Genomic DNA, 18,845 nt, shown 5'->3' with positions numbered 1-18,845 from the left:
TAGTCAAGGGATATGCGTTGAATAAATGATTGGTCTAGATTAAATCTAGATGCACAATTTTAGGATCCATAGCATGATTTTAGGATCAGATTAATTTTTCATATTGCTATATAAAGGCATGTATAGCCTATGGTTGTAATCAAGTTTTTCATTCATCTACAATAAGAAATACGTTAGTTCTCCACTGTCTTGTCTCTTCTTTATTTAAGTTGTTGATATCGAGTGCTTCTTTTTCGTCGGAGTGCTATCAAAGTGGTAACAAAGAAATTGACTTTATTAAGTATCGCTGAAGATGGATGTTGATGCAGAATCAGCACTAGGAGTCTATCATGAACTGCAAGATTTTAGTTTGGACAATATTTAATATTGCATTATTTTCTAAACTTGGCATTTTTGTTTGAACAACGATTTCTGTTTAACGCGTTGCCTTTAGTTCATCAATAAAAAAAAAAGTGTAGCAAAGATATCTCATACCTCCTTTGGTGTTTTGACATCTCGGATGTGCTCCAACATTTCTTCTTCAATTGTGATCTTTAAAGCAAACATTGCTTTACATGTCTTAATCTTCCATTTTCTCAAGGTGCCATTGGCATCTTTTGCCTGTTGCGTAGCTTCACTAACACCGATAACCTCCCAAAGATCTTGACCTTGTAGGTAAGACTCCATACATGTTGTCCACGTGTTGTAGTTTTTGTTGTTGAGCTTCTTGATTCCTCCTACGACTTGAAGATCGCCCATTGTGTCGAAAAGGCTTTGATTATACCAAACAAGTTTAATTCACAAACTTATAAAGTATAAAACTCCTCGCAATTCAAGATAGCTCCACCAAGAACAATCCCTGATCGTTTTGCTCTGATACCAATTGTTAGTACAATGAAAGTCACATATCTCTACAATGGTATGATATTGTCCACTTTGGGCCTAACCCTTCATGGTTTTGTTCTTGGGCTCTCCCCAAAAGGCCTCATACCAATGGAAATATCTTTCATCTTATAAACCCATGATCTTTTCCATGTATTTCAATGTGGGACTTTGATTGTATCCCAACAATCCTCCCCTCAAACAAATGGGAGCCCCCTACCATTATCCCAATGGTCCGGGCCGGCCTCCCCTACCTCCTTCATTTTTCTTGAGGGTTCCCACATGGCTCTACATAGACCATGGCTCTGATACCAATTGTTGAGAATCAGACCGCCAAACAAGTAAATAAATTACTTGTATTACATCCACATTAAAAATACTACAACACTTTTGTGGATCACTCACGAGGAAGAAAAAGAACAACTCACAATTTGTCTCACAAATTTATTTTTTTTATTGATGAATGAATAAAACTACTAGTAGAGGAGAGTATTTATAGTACTCACCATGCAATCTACACCGTTCAATAAAAATAAATCATAACCGTAGAAAAGTCTCATTCTTATCCATTGAATGAGAGAAACACTCCCTACCATACATTTATTTCTATCTCTTACCAAGTCGTCATCCATATCCATTAGATAGGAAAATTAATTATTTCTATATATAATATTAGAAAAATAATCCTATCCATAAGATTTATCTTATCCATTGATGGGTTGGGGTTGATCCTCAACATTTAACTGTAGTGAGGATTAACGAATAAAAGAAGACCATATAAAATTATGTCTTTAAGATAGTGAAGAATTCTTTTAACACCTTCCCAATAGTGCTCAGTAGGAGAATGTATAAATTGACAGACACGATTAACTACAAAAGCAATGTCGGATTGTGTGATGGTGACATATTATAGGACACCAATAATACTTCAGTAGATCTGGGGGTTAGCCATTAAAGGAGAGGATGAAGGTGCATAAATACTCTTTCAATGATCGATGTGGAGATAAAACAATGTGCATCATCCATTTTAGCTCGTTAAAGAAGTTCAATAATATATTTGCTCTGAAAGAGAAGACAACCTTTAGAATGTGGAAGAAACTCATTGCCAAGGAAAAAGAGAGCATCGTCGAGATCCCGAATAGGAAACTCTTGATTAAGAAAATGGAGTAAAGAAGTGATGTTTTCGTGATCATTGTCTATTATTAAAATATCATCCATGTAAATTAGAAAAAAGGATAAATTTTTCATTGCATTTGTAGAATAGGGAAGAGTCAATTTTTGAGCTAAAAAATCCCTGAATGTGAAGCTAATTAGATAGGTGATGAAACCATGCATGAGGTGCTTGCCGAAGACCATATATAGATTTTTAAAGTTAACAAACATGTGTTGAAGGTTGCAGGTGGATGAAACCTAATGGTTGCTCCATAAATATAGTTTTTCAAGTTGATCATGAAAGAAAGCATTGGAAACATCTAATTGTCGTATCGGCCAATTTGAGCTAATAGTTATAAATAGTAACAATATGATAGTTGTAATTTTGACAACCGAACTAAAAGTATCATTAAAGTTAATACCTGATTGTTGTCTAAAACCTTTAGCAACATGGTGATATTTGTAATGTTCAATGGATCCATTTGCGCGATACTTGATTCGGTAAACCCATTTAGAGTCCACAATATTCATAGATGGCGTACGAGGAACTAAGCTCCAAGTTTCATTATCGAGAAGAACATCAAACTCTGTAGCCATCACAACATGCCAATTTAGGTCTTTGACTGCCTGTATAAAGCTAGTCGGTTCAACAGAATTTGAAGAAGCAATTATAGCTCGTGGAAGAGAATAATGGGTGGAAACTGGTGGACATCAAGCATAAATCTCACTTAGAGAAAGCATATGATGAGGAGTATCATCATCAGAACTACTCGGAGATCAGTGGTCAGACAGATGAAAATCAGGACTAGAGAGTGGGACATCACTAGGTGTTGATCTACAGGAAGCAGGACCCAAAACTCCATCCTCCCTTAGACTTTGAGTATGTCTTGTTGTAACAACCTGTGAGGGTTTTGGTATACTATTAGGGGAAATCAGAAAGGTGCCTTAATTATTCGAAGGAGTATTTAAGTGAACAACTACAAATGGAAAGAGAGACTCATTAAAAGTAATATGTCGAGAAATATATATATCCGCTCAGTCGATATATGTAGATAAGGGTACCCATGATGTAAATTTCTATAACTAAGGAAAACACATTAATGAGAGCGAGGGATTTAACTTGTGTTTAGAGTAAGGTCATAATCAAAGATAACATGCGTAACCAAAGATACGGAAGAATGAGTAATCTGAGGGTGATTATAAAGTCTTTCTAAGGGGGTTTTGTTTTGAAGTTGTAGAGTAGGTAAGCGATTGATAAGCTAGACTAAGGTTTGCACGGTGTTATCCCAAAATTTAGGTGGAACTGGGACATAATTAAGAAGAGCTAAGACAGTTTCAATTACATGCCAATGTTTCCTCTAGACGAATCCATTTTTGTTTAGGAGTGTGATGATAAGAGACTTAATGAAGAATGTCATAGGAGGTAAGATGACGATGAAGAATTTGATACTATGCTCCCCAATCAAAATGAAGGGAGAGTATTTTATGATCAAAGTAGTGTTCAACATACTTTTGAAAATGACAAAAAATATCAAAGAGATCAGATTTTCTTTTCATAGGAAAAAAATCCAAGTGAACTTGCTAAAGTTATTAATAAAAATAACATAATAAAGAAAATATTGATTAAATAGAATATGATAGAACCCCATACATCAGAGTGAATAATTTTCAAAGGAAAACTAGAGGTGCGAGTAGAAGACACACAAGGTAGTTTATGAGATTTTGCTTTTATGCAAGCTTCTCATAAATGAGATGAGGAGGCTAAAAAAATTGGTAAACCATACCGATTAATGATATTCTGAACAATACATAGAGATGAATGACCAAGATATGAATGCCAAGAGAATTTGCCATTGTGTTTTCCAAGGGAGAGGTGGGTTGAAGATGATAGAGACCGTCTTTAATGTTCCCTTAGAGTAAAATAGTTCCTATTGCAGGATCCTTCATAAGACAATGGTGAACATGAAATTTAAAGAACACATTATTATCAAGAGCAAATTGACGCATGAAAAGTAAATTTTTGGTGATAGAAGGAGCATGAAGAGTGTTGCCCATGCAAAAAGTTCAACCACATGAGTGAAAGGATATGTTTCCAAGGTGAGTAATTTGCAAACCTGAGTCATTACCTATCTGTACCATGTCGGGTCCATGATAAGGCGAAGCTTCTATGAGAATATTATACTCCGGTGTAACATGATGAGTCGCTGCAGAATCTGAATGTCATCCTAGGTTCTTAGGAGCTGATGAAACTATATTAGGAAGGATGGAAAATGAGAATGCTCTAGAATAAGATGACTGAGTTGTAGATTGTCAAGAGGGTGGAGGTCAATTTGAAGATGTAGGTCCTCTTGGAAAATTTGAATCAAATGTTTATAACAATTTTGAGCATAATGACCATTGATGTGGATGAAATCTATTACCTCCACGTGTCACGCGGGGGTAAAGTCATGATGAGTTGTCTGTCGAAGTGGCATCAACCTCATCCTATACTCAACTCAAGCGGGTCCCATAAAGCCAGTTCATCCTTAAGATTAAGAGACTCTAAGACTGTTTCACTTGGAGAATAAGAAAAATATCTCGGAAGACATGAACAATTGGAACACGTGTATTGGAACAGAAGCACGTATCTTAGAATATTTTTTAAACGGACGTTGATGTTTCGAAGATCAACTCTATAAAATGTTGTCCATATCTGTTGGCACATGTATGCACACACAAAACTCTAACTTCCCCAAATCTTTAATCTCCTAGCTCATATAAAACCTTAACTTGAGCGTCAGAGTGGTTTGTTGGAATCTCTTTCCAGTGTCATTCTAACTCTCTTTTTGAGTGTTTTTTAGGTCTCTTCATCTCTTCTAGCAACTGTCTCCAAGGAGAGTGTACATCAATCTGTTCATTGGCTGGTAGCTTGATCATCCATGGTATTTGGCCAAAATAAATTAGCGCTGTCTGTAAAAAATCTGAGTCAAGATGCTACGATGGTTAACAACAGAAGAATCAATAACAACCATGACTACGTCAGAGAAAAAACTACAGTAAAATGATAGCCTATGACACTAAAAAAATCCCTAGTTTACGACGAAGACTACCATTTGTTTCATCGCTGTCTCCGTCGCCTATATAGTCACGACGACCATTTCTTCCCGTAGATCTAGCTTTATGGAAGGCAAAAAAATCCCTAGATCTGCACCACTTTTCCCGCAACCCTAATCCATCCCTCTTTTTGTTCCACTTTCAATTTAGAACTAACTGTGCTCAATCTTAATTCGCCACCTTGCCTCGTCGAATAATCCAACCCCAAACCAACTACTGCACCCACCAGGAGAGAGATCCAATCGATCCATGAACCTTCGTCTGCTACTTCGATCACGACCACGATCCATCTTGATTCATCACCCGTCGCTCCCCCGCGCAAACTCACAATCAAGCGCAAGAAGACACCCTTTCCCTTTCTGGACCCCTTCACAAATCCCTCAACCTCCTCCGATCCATTTGACCCCTGCTTCGACGACGACGATAATGGCTTCGCCAAAGCAGAGGAAGCCAACGCCACCTCTATAGACATCAGCCCCATCCCTGGCATTGCCGCTGCCCTACCATTTCAGTTCCAGCACGTCCGATCGGAGTCCAGCGAGATCCAATTTCTACAAGGCCTCCTTGGATGTTGGTCCCAGGGCCTAGTCTTCCCTCGTGACCTCAACATATTTTTTGACCGCTTCTTCGAGTCCATGAAGCAACCCTTCACTTGCTTGTAGCTCTTTGAAAGCTGCGACACTTGCGTAAGAAGTTTCGCATCATGTTCGCTCGTAGTGCTCGTGGATAGGACCCAGCCCGCGTCACCCCCCACGATCGCGACGTGTCCCATCTTATGCCGCCTTGTCCCCCTACTCATCTACAGGTGCCCTCACCCCTGGTAGCAGAGGGAACAAGTGTCTCCACCCCAACTCTTGCGTCCCCTCTAGCCAAGCTCGCCCCAAGGCCTTACCCACTACCACTCCTCTTCCTCCTCCGATGTTGATCTCCACCTTCACACCTGCCCAAATGTTGCCTCTTCCTCCCCTTGTTACTGCCTTGACTCATGGAAACGTAGCTTACGTCGTTGATGGCGTCGCCATGAACATAGCATTCTATCCCATTGTAATAGAAGATAAGAATATAAAGGAGATAAGACGATAAAGGAGGAAGCGGGCGTGGAGCCATCACCTAGCTCCTATAGCCATGAGGAGGGGAAGGTGTCGCTTGCTCATTCATATTTGTCCAGCACATCAGACAAGAGCAATCTAGAGAAGCGATGGACTGAGCTGCGTGTCAGTGTTAGCCCTAAAGCCAAATATGAGATGATTGACAAGGAAACTTTTGTATCATATTTCATTAATAAAAGGTAAAGTTTATGATTATTATATTTACTTCAAATCTGTGCCAGATGAATAAGTATAATAATATCCTAAAGTAGTAAGTTCTAGTTTATAACGTATCAATTGGTTGAATTGATAGTGGAAGGCTGTAGACATATATATAGAATACTACTCTTAACTATTCTTAGTTAAGCTTTAATATACAAGGGCAATATTAATGCATTGAGACTAGCATGTAGGTCAACTAATGACTTAATCTCACAAGTCCTGGATATAAGATATCAAGTTGACACATAAGTATATATTAGAGAGTATGTACTGAATTAATCCTCCATGAGAATATTTCATGGATCGTTATATGAGTGTCATAAAAATTATCATAGTGACTATTAGTATAAATAGTTCTTAGACTTGAAGTCACTACGGTTCTCTACGTAAGAAGTTGTGTACTTTAGTATCAATAAATGTCACATGTAATAAGGTGGACTATAAAGTCGATCATTAGGTATGCAATAAATTATACGGAGGGATATGAGTGATGTAGATGAGATCTATCCCTTCCATATAACGGAAGTGATATCTATAGGTCTCTTGATTAAGTAAGACTACTAAAATGCATGGTCATACTCAAATAAGTCAATATGAGATATTGAGCTCATTTAGTTAAATGAATCTACTTAGAGATCAAGAAATATAAAGATTGATAAGGGGATGACACGGTCTATGCCTCATGGATCAATCTAGATATCGAGGATAGAAGGACTAAGTTATACAAGATAATAGACACAGAAAAGTTAGGTCGGATCTCGACATTCTCATCACTTGGGTAGCATTGATACATTGTTAAATGACACTCATTACTTATGTATATAAAATATTATTTTAGATACATTATCAACATTATGAGAATCTATTGGGTCACACACAAAGAGCATATTGATTTGAAGATGGGTATATTTTAGTTTGACTAAAATATGATAGACCTTAAGATTATAGGTTTAAGTCTAAACTGAGTTACACTTATTGAGTTAGACTCAATGATCCAACTATTAGATTATTGGATTAAGTCCAATCTGAATTAGACTCATTGGATTAGACTCAACCACTAAAAAGGATTAATGTCCATTAATAGAGATTAATAGAGTATTGATGAAAAGGAGAGCAAAAGGCAAAAATCTTTTATATTCATTGGATGACCATTTGTATTCATTCGATGACCTTTTGTATTCATTAGATGGGCACAAAAGGTCAATTTTATGCATTTGGTACATGATCACTTCTAGTCTCCTCTTCTTCTACTCTTGGTAAAACTATCCAAGTTGCTAGCACAATGAAGGTGGTTCTTCTCTGAAGGCTAAGTTCATGCGATGAACGAATGACATGTTCGTGTGGATACCAAAGAGGCGCGACCATTTTGATCGTGCTGAGATCTATTAAATCAAGTTGTTGCCGGGGTTGTTCCATTAATGCAACAAAGGTGACAACTCGATCAAACATGTATACTACATTCGCATGGATCTCTAGAGGGATTGGTTTTGTTCTGCTATGTTTATTTATTATTTTTCACAAAAGATCCCTACACTGTGGCTTGTTGAGATGAATGTTTTGGCTCGTCGCTTTAGGTATTATATATCTTTCATAATCTCAATTTTGAGATCGGGTATTTTATTCTCTTCCAACTAGGATATAGTCGCGGATCAAGTCATTCTTCTGTCTGACACCACAAGTATTTGGGAGTCATGAGATTGAACGCGTGACCTGGCCTTACGATAGACACAAAGCACTGAGACCCAAGCTCGTGACATAGTTTTACGATAGGCACAAAGCACCGAGCCCCGAGCTCGCGACATAGCCTTTCGACAAGTGTGGAGCACCGAGCTCCGAGCTTGCTACATAGCCTTACGATAGGCATGGAGCACCAAGCCCCGAGCTCGTGACATTGTCTTACAACAAGCACGAAGCACCGAGCCCCGCGCTTGCAACTTACAACAGGCACGGAGCACTGAGCCCCAAGCTCGCAACATAATCTTATTACAAGCTTGAAGCATTAAGCCCCGAGTTCGCGACTTAGTCTTACAACAAGCCTGGAGCACCGAGCTCCAAGCTCACGATTTAGACTTATGACAAGCCTAGAACACCGAGCTCTGAGCTCACGACTTAGCCTTACTACAGGCCTAGAGTATTGAGTCTTAAACTCGCAACTTAGCCTTACGACAGGCCTAGAGCATCGAGCTCCAAGCTCACGACTTAAGCTTATGACAAGCTTGGAGCACCGAGCCTCAAGCTCGCGACTTAGACTTACAACAGGCCTGGAGCATCGAGCCCCGATCTCCGAACTCGTGACTTAGCCTTATAATAGGCCTGGAGCCCCGAGATCATGACTTAGCCTTACGACAGGCCTGGAGCACCGAACCTCGGGCTTATGACTTAGCCTTACGTCAGACCTAGAGCCCTGATCTCACGACTTAGCCTTACGACAGACCTGGAGCACCGAGCCTCGAGCTCATGATATAGTCTTACGGCAAGCATAGAGCATCGAGCCCTGAGCTCGCGACATAACCTTACAATAGGCACGGAGCACCGAGCCCCGAGCTTACGACTTAGCCTTACGTAAGACCTAGAGCCCTTATCTCATGACTTAGCCTTACAATAAGCCTAGAGCTCCGAGCTCCGAGCCCCGAGCTCGTGATATAGTCTTATGACAGATATAGAGCATTGAGCCTTGAGCTCACAACATAGCCTTATAATAGACACGGAGCACCAAGCTCGTGACATAGCCTTACAACGGGCATGGAGCACTGAGCCCCGAGCTCACGACATAACCTTACGACAGGCATGGAGCATCGAGCTCCAAGCTCGTGACATAGTCTTATGATAAGCAGGAAATACTGAGCTTCGAGCTCGTGACATAGCCTAACTCCAAGCTTGAGATCCTATTATGACCACTTCATCCATATGTGGCAGAGCGATGATATTTCATCAAGGTATCTCAACGACAACTCAACACAGTTCAGTAAGTCGGGATACACCTCTTTTGACTAGACTAATTGGGAATGCTTGTGATGAGATGGAAATCTGTTACCTCCACGTGTTACATGGGGGTAAAGTCATGATGAGTTGTCAGTCGAAGCAACGCCGACCTCATCCTCTACTAATCTCAAGCGGGGCCCATAATGCTGGTTCATCCTTAAGATTATGAAACCCTAAGACTATTTCATCCGGAGAATAAGAAAAATATCTCAGAAGACATGGATAATTGGAACGCGTATATCGGAACGGAAATACATATCTCAAAATATTTCTTAAGTAGACGTTGATGTTTCGGAGATCAACTTTATAAAAGATTGTCCATACCCATGGGCACAAATATGCACATACAAAATCCTAACTTCCCCATGTCCTTAATCTCCTTCCTCATATAAAACCCTAACTTAAGCGTCAAAGTGACTTGTTGGGATTCCTCCCCAGTGTTATTCTAACTTTTTTTTTGAGTATTTTTCAAATCTCTTTATCTCTTCCGATAGCTATCTCCGAGGAGCGTGTACATCAGATCGATTTTGGCCGGTGGCTTGATCATCCATGATATTTGACCGGAACAACCATAGTTAAGGCAAATCTGATAGCATCCTTGACCTCGACCTCTATTACCTCCACTCTGATTTTGATGATCATGTTGTGACTAAGATTGATTGTGTCAATCAAGTTGTGGAGCTTACTAGTCATGTGGGCCGATAAGGATAGAGAATTTGACATCCTTTAAGATTGAATTTGTAGAAGTTTTCATGAGACGATAACATACCTTGAAGTGTTTTGAGCGACACTTATCCATGCGAGTCGTGACACTTGGAACAAAACTATCATATTGAGGGTCTAAACCTGCAAGAACATGCATTAAAAGTTTTGTTTTAGAGATAGGATGTTCAATGACAGCTAAGTTGTTAGAGACTATCTTGATTGATGACATATAGTCATTGATTGAGGTGTCTCCTCGTTGCACAGATTGTAGTTGTAGACGAATCTGAAGAACTCGTGCTTGTGAGTGGGATGCAAAAGTGCGATTAAGAGCTTCCCAAACTTACAAGAGGTGTTGAGCGTCACGAGGATAGGAAGTATAGACTCAATAATTGATGAGATTAATCAAGTCAAGACTAACTTATCCTTCTTAAACCAAATAGCATAAGATGGATTGTCTTTTTGAGATGGGGTGAAGTACCATCAACATAACCAAGTAAGTCATGAACACAAAGCAAAGGAAGAAATTGTATTTTCCAAAGTAAATAGTTATCATTATTAAGCTTGATGGGTAAAAAAGGAACTGTATTCATAGGAAAAGAACAAAAAAAGAAAAAAAGAGAAATTCGTAGAGAAGGGAAATTAAGGTTTGATTTTGTTTGATGCCCTGATTCACATCTTTGAGTTAAGCTGATGCTAAAATTTCATTGAAATCATATTTTATAGTGGTCTATAAAATAAAAGTTCAACTTATAAAACAAAGTCCTGCTTGATGTTCTTGAGTGGAAATTGGTTTGTTGGCATTTGATGCGAAAACAGTAGAATAAATTTTTAGAAATCAAAACTTTTGATTTAGGTATTAAAACAATCCACGATTTATAATAAATTAGAGCTCGTTTAGAGATCTATATTTATTACCGGGTGGACTTTGTAACGGATTGATTTCAAGTTCAAAAGACATCGTTTAGGATATTTTCAAAGGCTACGAATATTTTTATTACTATTTTTAATAATTTTCGAGTCTAGGGTTTAAGTTAGGATTTTGAGTTTATTTAAATGTCTGTTTAGTTATTTTGAGATAATTTTCAATCAATTTTAGTTTCAACCACCTCTCCTTCTTTGAAAACAATGAGTTTGCTTTTTCTAATTCTTGGTATTCTTCAATTGAATCAACAGATTTTAGAAGATTATTTTCTATTTTCGTGTGTGAATCAACGGATTTAATAGTTTCTACTACATCAACATTTGATCCAAATCAATCTGTATCTTTGTTTGCGAGTCCTTTTGTCCCAATGCGACGGTGGATTAAAACCTAAGTCTAGAGCCTTAGTTGGGTGAGTGGGGTATGAACCTAAGTTTTGAACTCAAGTAGGAGCTAAGTTAGTTGAGTTAAACTTGAACTAAAATAAATTTTAGGCTAAAGTAAGTCTCCAATTGGACTATTGTGAGAATTAGGAGTGTATAGAAATTTCTTTAATGTTAGAAAATTGATAGATTGATTTGCAAAAATGTCAATTAATTTTAGAAAGGAATTCTTTATGAATTCATCATTATTCTATTTTTGGACAGTTTTTTTTATCATATTAATTAATTATCTTTTTTATATTCATAAATAGTCGGGGACAGGATTAATTAATAATTAATTAATTATTATTGCCTAAGGCTGAGCTTGTGTTCCGGCCTGTGCGTGAACTCAAAGTCGACGTGCACAAAGGCTCGCTCCACCTCCGGCAGCTGCTCCAGCTTCTCCTGCAGCGCCTCCCCGACGTCGTGCGCCTCGCTCAGCGGCATGTCCGCCGGCAGCACGATGTCGACCTCCGCAAAGTAGTGCGCCCCGAACGTGTACGCCCTCACCGTGTCGATGTGCTTTATCTTCCTGTCGTGGTTCCACACCAGGTATATCAGCTTCGCCAGGAAGTCCGGCGGCGCCGTCCTTCCGATCAGAAGCCACACGTTCTCCACCACCGTCTTCGCCCACGTCCCTATCGTGTACAACGCGATCTGCACACATATATATAGATACCACTAAATCTTCGCCGTACGTCAAAACAGGGCCGGCCGGCGGCAAACTGCAAGCAGAGTACACTACGTCGATCGATTACCAGGATGGCGCCGACGGGATCCATCCACCAGGCGTACCGGACGGCGAGCAGCGAGGCGACCAAGCCGATGGAGTTGGTGATGACGTCGAATAAGTGGTCTTGCGCGTAGGCCCGCACGATTTCATTCTCGAAGCTGCGGCAGTAGAGCATGAGGAAGAACTTGACCAGGGTGACGGACGACATGCTGCCCACCATCCACAGCTCTTTTACGCGATCAAACTCAGGATGGTCCTGCGCGATTCACAAGAAACCGATCGATTTAGTTTAATTTACTCGTGTGGAAAGCACGATCGACAAGATGATCAGGCTCCGGTCGTACGCTGGTCACGAGTTCTCTGCCAGATTCCAAGAGCACTTGCAGGCCGAGAGTGCCCATCACTGAAGCGAAGACAACGATGCCCTGCAAGATCATGTTTAGTTTAGTTTAAAAGCTAAGGAGTGAGCTAGGTCCAGTTAGCTATACCACAGGCTGCATCCTGTTCTTGCCGATGGGATAGCGGTAGTGATTGGGCTTCTTCATGGCGTGCGCCGTGAACCAAAGGATGAAGCCCGAGAGCAAGTCCAGCAGAGAGTCCAGAGTCGAGGCGATCACCGCCATGGATCTGCTCTCGATCGAAGCCAGCACTTTGGATGCGAAAAGGATCAAGTTCACTGCGTTCGATAGGTGGATGGCGAACCTTTCACTCTTGGCCAAGTCTTGTAGTTCTTCCTGTAGATTGTGTTGTGTGTCTCAACTATTGATTGAACACTATTTTAGATGGGAAAAAAAGGAAAGTGAATAAGGAAACCTGCGTGGGAGCTTCATTTAAGTAGCCTAACTCGTTCAAGTTATCCATCTTGCTGAATCCATCAAGGAGCTGCCCTTGCTTCCTATAGAACTTAGCTAGTTTTCTTTCTTTGCCTGAAGAAGCAAAGGAACTCATCAATGGCGAAAACTATTCTGTATATTATAGACAATAAACTGATGTTAATTACATGTACGCAAGAGAAAGATCAGTGTACCGTGGAACCTGCGTAGGACTCTGGAAGCAAGCGGCGGAGCCTTGGGCTGCTCCGGCACCGGGAAGTCGTTCACATTGATCCTCCAACTCGGCGTAGCCGCCATCATCGACGCTTCCCCCTCCAGCCTCACCGGCGACAGCAGCTCCACCCGGTAGTCCATCGACTCGCTCTGCAACTCCACTGCCATTCTCCTCGGCCGACGAATTAATTCCTCTTCTCCGCAGCCGCATCGATCGATCGATCGCTTCTTAATCATCTCCCGACTATAAAACTCAATATAATAAACGAACGGTACGTGGGTGGAGCCGCTAGCTAGCTGAAGTGGAAAGGTCGTCAGCAGATAAAGCCTGCCGGAGACGACGACTGCCGCGAACCCCGGCGTTTTCCTATTGACCTATTGCTCAAATAAGAGAGGAACACGGAAGTGGTTTAGGTTCTGATTGGCCGTGACACGCCGACGACGACGAGGTCGACGAGTTTCGTCATTTTAAACTGTGTCTGCCAGAGCTTATCCGGTAGATCGCGCATGGCTCACGTCTCATTGCAGAGAATAGTTTTATAATTGTGGGTTTGATCTGTGAATGTCCTTTTCGATAATTTACTGTGAGTAGGTGCGATTTTAGGTGGAGATGAGCAAGGATTGAGGTAGGAACAAGGAAGAAGGCAAGAACAGCGCAGGCACAGAGCAAGGATTTAATTGCGTTGCTCTGCTTTACCCTTGCAATAAACAATTAATTCGCCCTCTCATCTCGGCGTAGGATAGCAATAAAGATACGCTTCCCGCACCCACCCACGTGTCTCTTTGGGAGTCTGACGTAGGGAAGACACGAAATTTAATATAAAGGATTAAATTTAAATTATATTTTTTTAATTGATTGAGCTGTCATGGAACTCGATATAATAAATATACATCTTTGAATAAATTTTAATTTAATATATATATATATATATATATATATATATTATAAATTCTTTGATTAATTTGAATCAAAAATTATAATCTTTTTTAGGTTTATGATCAAAATGATCCAAAAAGATAGAATATTACAATTTGAATTCCATAGAATGAATATTTTATAAATCAATCTTTAAATATATATAAATTGTATTTTAAATTTATCTAATAAAAAAGTCTATCTTTATAATTAAATTATTCATTTTAATCAAAACTTTTTTTACATGGTTCTAAAGAATTTAGGGTGCAAGTTAAAGTTTTAGTAAAGCTATTTTAAAGTGAAGTACATAGTGCTATTTTAGATATCAAATAATAATAAGACATTCTCTATTAGAAAATTTAGATTTAGTGACAGAATTAGCGATGAAAGTTTATTTCTATCGCTAATATAGCAACAGAAATAAATTGATATCATTATTTTATATTTTAGCGATGAAAATTAATTTCTGTCGTTAATATAGCGATGGAAGTTTATTTTTCATCGTTATATTAGCGATAAAACTTGATTTCCATTGCTAATATAGTGACGAAAATTAGCTTTTGTCGCTAATTTAGTGATAGATTTAATTTTCGTCGCTAAAATCATGATTTTTAAAATTTTCAACCCCAATTTTTTCCCCTCGCGTAGTCCCAATCTCTCCCTCTCCCGATCTCCCGGCGTCGGCGTTCCCGAGTCCCCCACCTTCCCGAGTCTCCAACGCGTTCCTGAGTCTTTGGCATTCCCAAGTCTCCGCCTCGCCGGTAAGCTCCTCTCTCCTCTCCCATCGTTTTAGGGTTTAGGGTTTGCCAATGTCGAGCCTAGCCTGGGCATGCTCACCGACGTTGAGCCCGGCCTAGGCGAGCTAACCAGCGTCGGGCCAGCCCTAGGTGAGCTAACCAACGTCTAGCCTGCCCTAACCGAGCTCGCCTGGTTCAGGCCCGACCTGGCTGAGGTCGCGGTGTTCGGGTCCGAGCTCGTGGCGTCAGGGTGGCCTGGCCGAGCTCGTCAAGTTCGGGTCTGACCTGACTGAGCTCACTAGCGTCTATTTAGGTCTGGCCGAGCTCTTCAGCGTTGGGCTTGGCCTGGGCAAGCTCGCCAGCGTCGGGCCCTACCTAACCGAGCTTGTCAATGTCGGGCTTGGCTAAGCTCGTCGACGTCGAACCCGGCCTAGCCAAGCTTGCCGAGTGTTTGTTCACGCTTGGTCGAGCTCGTTGGGGTCGGGCCTGGCTTGGGCGAGCTCGATCAGCCTTTTGTCTTCGTGTCGTCTTTGCATGTTGGGTATGATATTAAGGTTTAGGATTTTTAAAGCGTAGTATACTTGTGTTTGTTTTAATATGTAACTCCTCTCCCCGCAGTTGTCCGAGAGACGTCATTTGAGAGACTTTGAGAAGCCAGAACTTCTTCTTCCTCCATTTTTGTAGAAAATTATAAGTGCTATTTTTCTGTCATTTATGTGTAATTTTCATATACAAAATAAAATATCATATGATTGGATTTGTATACTTATTGACACTAGATGATTGTAATGATGTTAATACTGTTGAATTTGAATTATATGATTGTTAGTGCACAATACCAAAGTAGAACCTATGAATAGAATAGATCTTTTTTTTCTACATCAAATACCAACATTAAATAATTATCTACCTATGAATAGAATAATTTTTTTGTACATCAAATATCAACATATTAAGGTTTTAATAATTTAATTAAACTTTACATAGTTTGGTTACTCGGTAGCTTGGTCGGCCCCAACCTCGCAATCGATGGCTTAGCTAGCCGTAATATTAAGATTCAAACTCAAACTAGGTCGGCCACTCGGTAGCTTGGTCGGCTGTAACCTCACAATCGATGGCTTGACTGGCCACAATATTAAGGTTCAAACTCAAATTGAATGTTTAATTTAAGTTTAAATATTATTGATAGTATTAAGTCTAAGTGTTTAAGAATTAGTTTAAACTATCTGCGTGTTTAGTTTTACATATTATTTCTATTCAATGAAAATGTATTATTGCAGAAGGTTACAATGTATATATAAATAAAGCTTAGATGTACAATATATTAGAAAATAGATTTATCCGACTTGAATATTATATTAGAATATTGAAGAGTTTGTGAACTTCGCTAAGAGTCATCCAAAATATATAAATGGTGCAGAGTTACATTGCCCGTGTAATTATTGCAAACATAAAAAATAAAATTTTCCATGATGAGGATACCGTGAAAGTACATATATATAGAAATGATTTTGTTCCAAATTACTACAACTGGTACTGTCATTGGAAGCCTTATCTGTTGATCCCATTGAAACTTCGATTGCTTCTTCATCTGACACAACTGCTTTAGAAGAATCAACATTTAATGAGAATGTGATGTAATCAACGATTTATGATCACGATGAATGTAGTTAAGCATTCCAATGTAGATGAAATACGAACACATGAAGTTCATCAACTATATAACATGTTAAAGGCTAGTGAAAGAGAAGTATGGGAAGGTATTCCATTTGGTCATTCCCAACTATCAGCTACTGCAAGGTTATTGAATATTAAGGCAGATCATTATTTCTCATAACGATGTTACAATGACATTTGTCAATTGATGTCAAAGTTTTTCCCTATTGATCACCAAATGGTTGATAGTTTATACAGTACAAAAAAATTGGTGAGAGGTTTAGGTTTATCTGTAGAGAAGATTGATTGTTGTATAAACAACTACATGATATATTAAAATGAAGACAGTAAACTGATTGAATGCAGAATCTATACTCACCCTCGTTATAAGCATCGTAGTCGCATAACAAGGAAGAAAAAGAAAAATATTGCATGGAAGGTTATGTATTACTTCCCATTAATTGCTAGACTTCAACGCTTGTATGGATCTGCCACGACAGCTTATCACATGAGGTGGTATCATGAACATATGCACGAAGGAAGTATAATGTGTCATCCTGTGACTCTCTTGCATGAAAATATTTTGATACAGCATTTTCCTCCTTTGCGATGGAATCACGTAATGTGAGATTGGGATTTTCTACAAATGGATTTCAACCATTTGATCAGTCGGGACAGTAATATTTATCTTGACCAGTTATAAATTGACACCCTATAATTTACCGTCATGGATGTGTATAAAAGACGAATTTATATTTCTGACTGTGTCTATTTCAGATCCAACGAATCTGAAAGAGAAGATAGATGTTTTCTTATAACCTCTGATTGTCAAGTTGAATGAATTATAAAATGTAGGATCAAAGACTTATGATGTTGCAAGTATAGCCAATTTTACCTTGCATGCTGCCTTATTATGGACAATTAGTGATTTTTCAACATACTCAATGTTGTCGAGATGGAGCACAACTGGTAAGTTAGCATGCCCACATTGCATGATAGAGTCTGATGCATTTTCTTTACTATGCAGTGGAAAGGTATCTTAGTTTGATAATAACCGTAAATTTTTACCAGTTGAACACCCTTTCAAGAGAAATAAGAGAAATTTCCTAAAGAATATTGTAGTCAAAAAACTTCCTCCAATAATCAAGTTAGGTGCAGAAATCATTGACCAAATAGACAGTTATAGATTCCTACTAGTATATGAGTCTAATTCTGATGAGATAAATAAATACATTGTTAGGATGTGCAAATGTAGTTGGAAGAAAAGAAATATTTTTTGGAAGCTGACATATTAGAAGTATTTATTGATTCGACATAATTTAGATGTGATGCATATCGAGAAATTTTTTTTTAATAATATCTTCAATATAGTGATGAATGTTCTTGGAAGAACTGAAGACACTATAAAATCACGTGAGAAATTAAAAAGACTGATTAACAAACCTGAGTTACATTAGAATGAAGCAACAAATTAATTTTCAAAGACTTGTTATATACATTAGACAAAGAAGGTAAGCAAGTTTTATATAGTTGGTTGAAACAAATCAAATTCCCTGATGGGTATGCTTCCAATATGGTCTGATGTATAGATATCGGTTTCTGCCACAGCAAGGAATCTATCGTTAGGCCAGATTGAGTTCATCCTTTTGCTCCGTTGGTCTTCTTACTTTTATAGAGTTTTTCGGTGACAAGGTTTATTCCTCCCCTGACAGTAAGACACCTTTGCTTTCTTCTTCGAACTTGGAACTATTTTTCAGCAATAAGTTATTTGGCTTCTTTTATAAATAAAATCTTATGGCTGAAAATAAACCTTCTATCGTAATGGATATGGTGCCCGTGGTGTCTAAAATTACAGATTATAAGTTAAATGGTTCAAACTATTTGGATTGGAGTAAAACTGTCCGTCTTTATTTATGAAGTATTGACAAAGATGGACATTTGACCGATGATCCACCACAAGATGATTCAAAACAGACATGACTCAGAGAAGATGCTCGCTTATTTCTTCAGATTCGGAATTGCATTGATAATGAGGTAATTGAGTTGATTAATCACTGTGAATTTGTTAAAGAATTGATGGATTATCTAGATTTTTTGTACTCTGGGAAAGGAAATCTCACCCATATGTATGAGGTTTGTAAAGTTTTTTATCGTGTGGAAAAACAAGATCAACCTCTAATTAATTATTTTATGGCGTTCAAAAAGACATATGAGGAGCTTAATATGCTACTACCTTTTAGTCCTGATGTGAAGGTTCAACAACGTCAACGAGAGCAGATGGCTATCATGAGTTTCCTTGCTGGCTTATCACCT

At 39.0% G+C, this 18,845-nt stretch overlaps 1 protein-coding gene and 1 pseudogene across 1 annotated transcript; one reads left to right on the top strand and one right to left on the bottom strand.

Moving 5' to 3' along the window:
* The first annotated feature begins 2,546 nt into the window (after positions 1–2,546).
* Positions 2,547–8,058, top strand: LOC141835625 (uncharacterized; annotated as a pseudogene).
* A 3,652-nt stretch (positions 8,059–11,710) lies between these two features.
* On the bottom strand, positions 11,711–13,615 carry LOC141836396 (metal tolerance protein 7-like). The gene is made up of 6 exons (XM_074723881.1): positions 13,205–13,615; positions 12,991–13,103; positions 12,666–12,911; positions 12,522–12,602; positions 12,203–12,433; positions 11,711–12,101 (listed from the first exon to the last, which is right to left on the bottom strand). The coding sequence occupies exons 1-6, from the start codon at positions 13,458–13,460 to the stop codon at positions 11,751–11,753; spliced, it is 1,278 nt and encodes a 425-aa protein (XP_074579982.1). The 5' UTR covers positions 13,461–13,615; the 3' UTR covers positions 11,711–11,750.
* Positions 13,616–18,845: the final 5,230 nt, after the last annotated feature.

The sequence above is a fragment of the Curcuma longa genome, chromosome 10 (genome assembly GCF_044706935.1).
Source record: "Curcuma longa cultivar G26 ecotype Majalengka, Jawa Barat chromosome 10, ITB_CL_G26_1.1, whole genome shotgun sequence".
NCBI lineage: Eukaryota > Viridiplantae > Streptophyta > Magnoliopsida > Zingiberales > Zingiberaceae > Curcuma > Curcuma longa.
This window is presented reverse-complemented; position numbering and strand designations above follow the sequence as displayed.

What these genes read in the sequence shown, in the direction of transcription:
- LOC141836396 (XM_074723881.1), bottom strand. Translation starts at nt 13,460, where the DNA reads ATGATTAAGAAGCGATCGATCGATCGATGCGGCTGCGGAGAAGAGGAA. An exon ending in TAAATGAAGCTCCCACGCAG is followed by an intron (nt 12,912 to 12,990) that starts GTTTCCTTATTC and finishes CACAATCTACAG; the next exon opens with GAAGAACTACAAGACTTGGC. An exon ending in AGAACAGGATGCAGCCTGTG is followed by an intron (nt 12,603 to 12,665) that starts GTATAGCTAACT and finishes ATGATCTTGCAG; the next exon opens with GGCATCGTTGTCTTCGCTTC.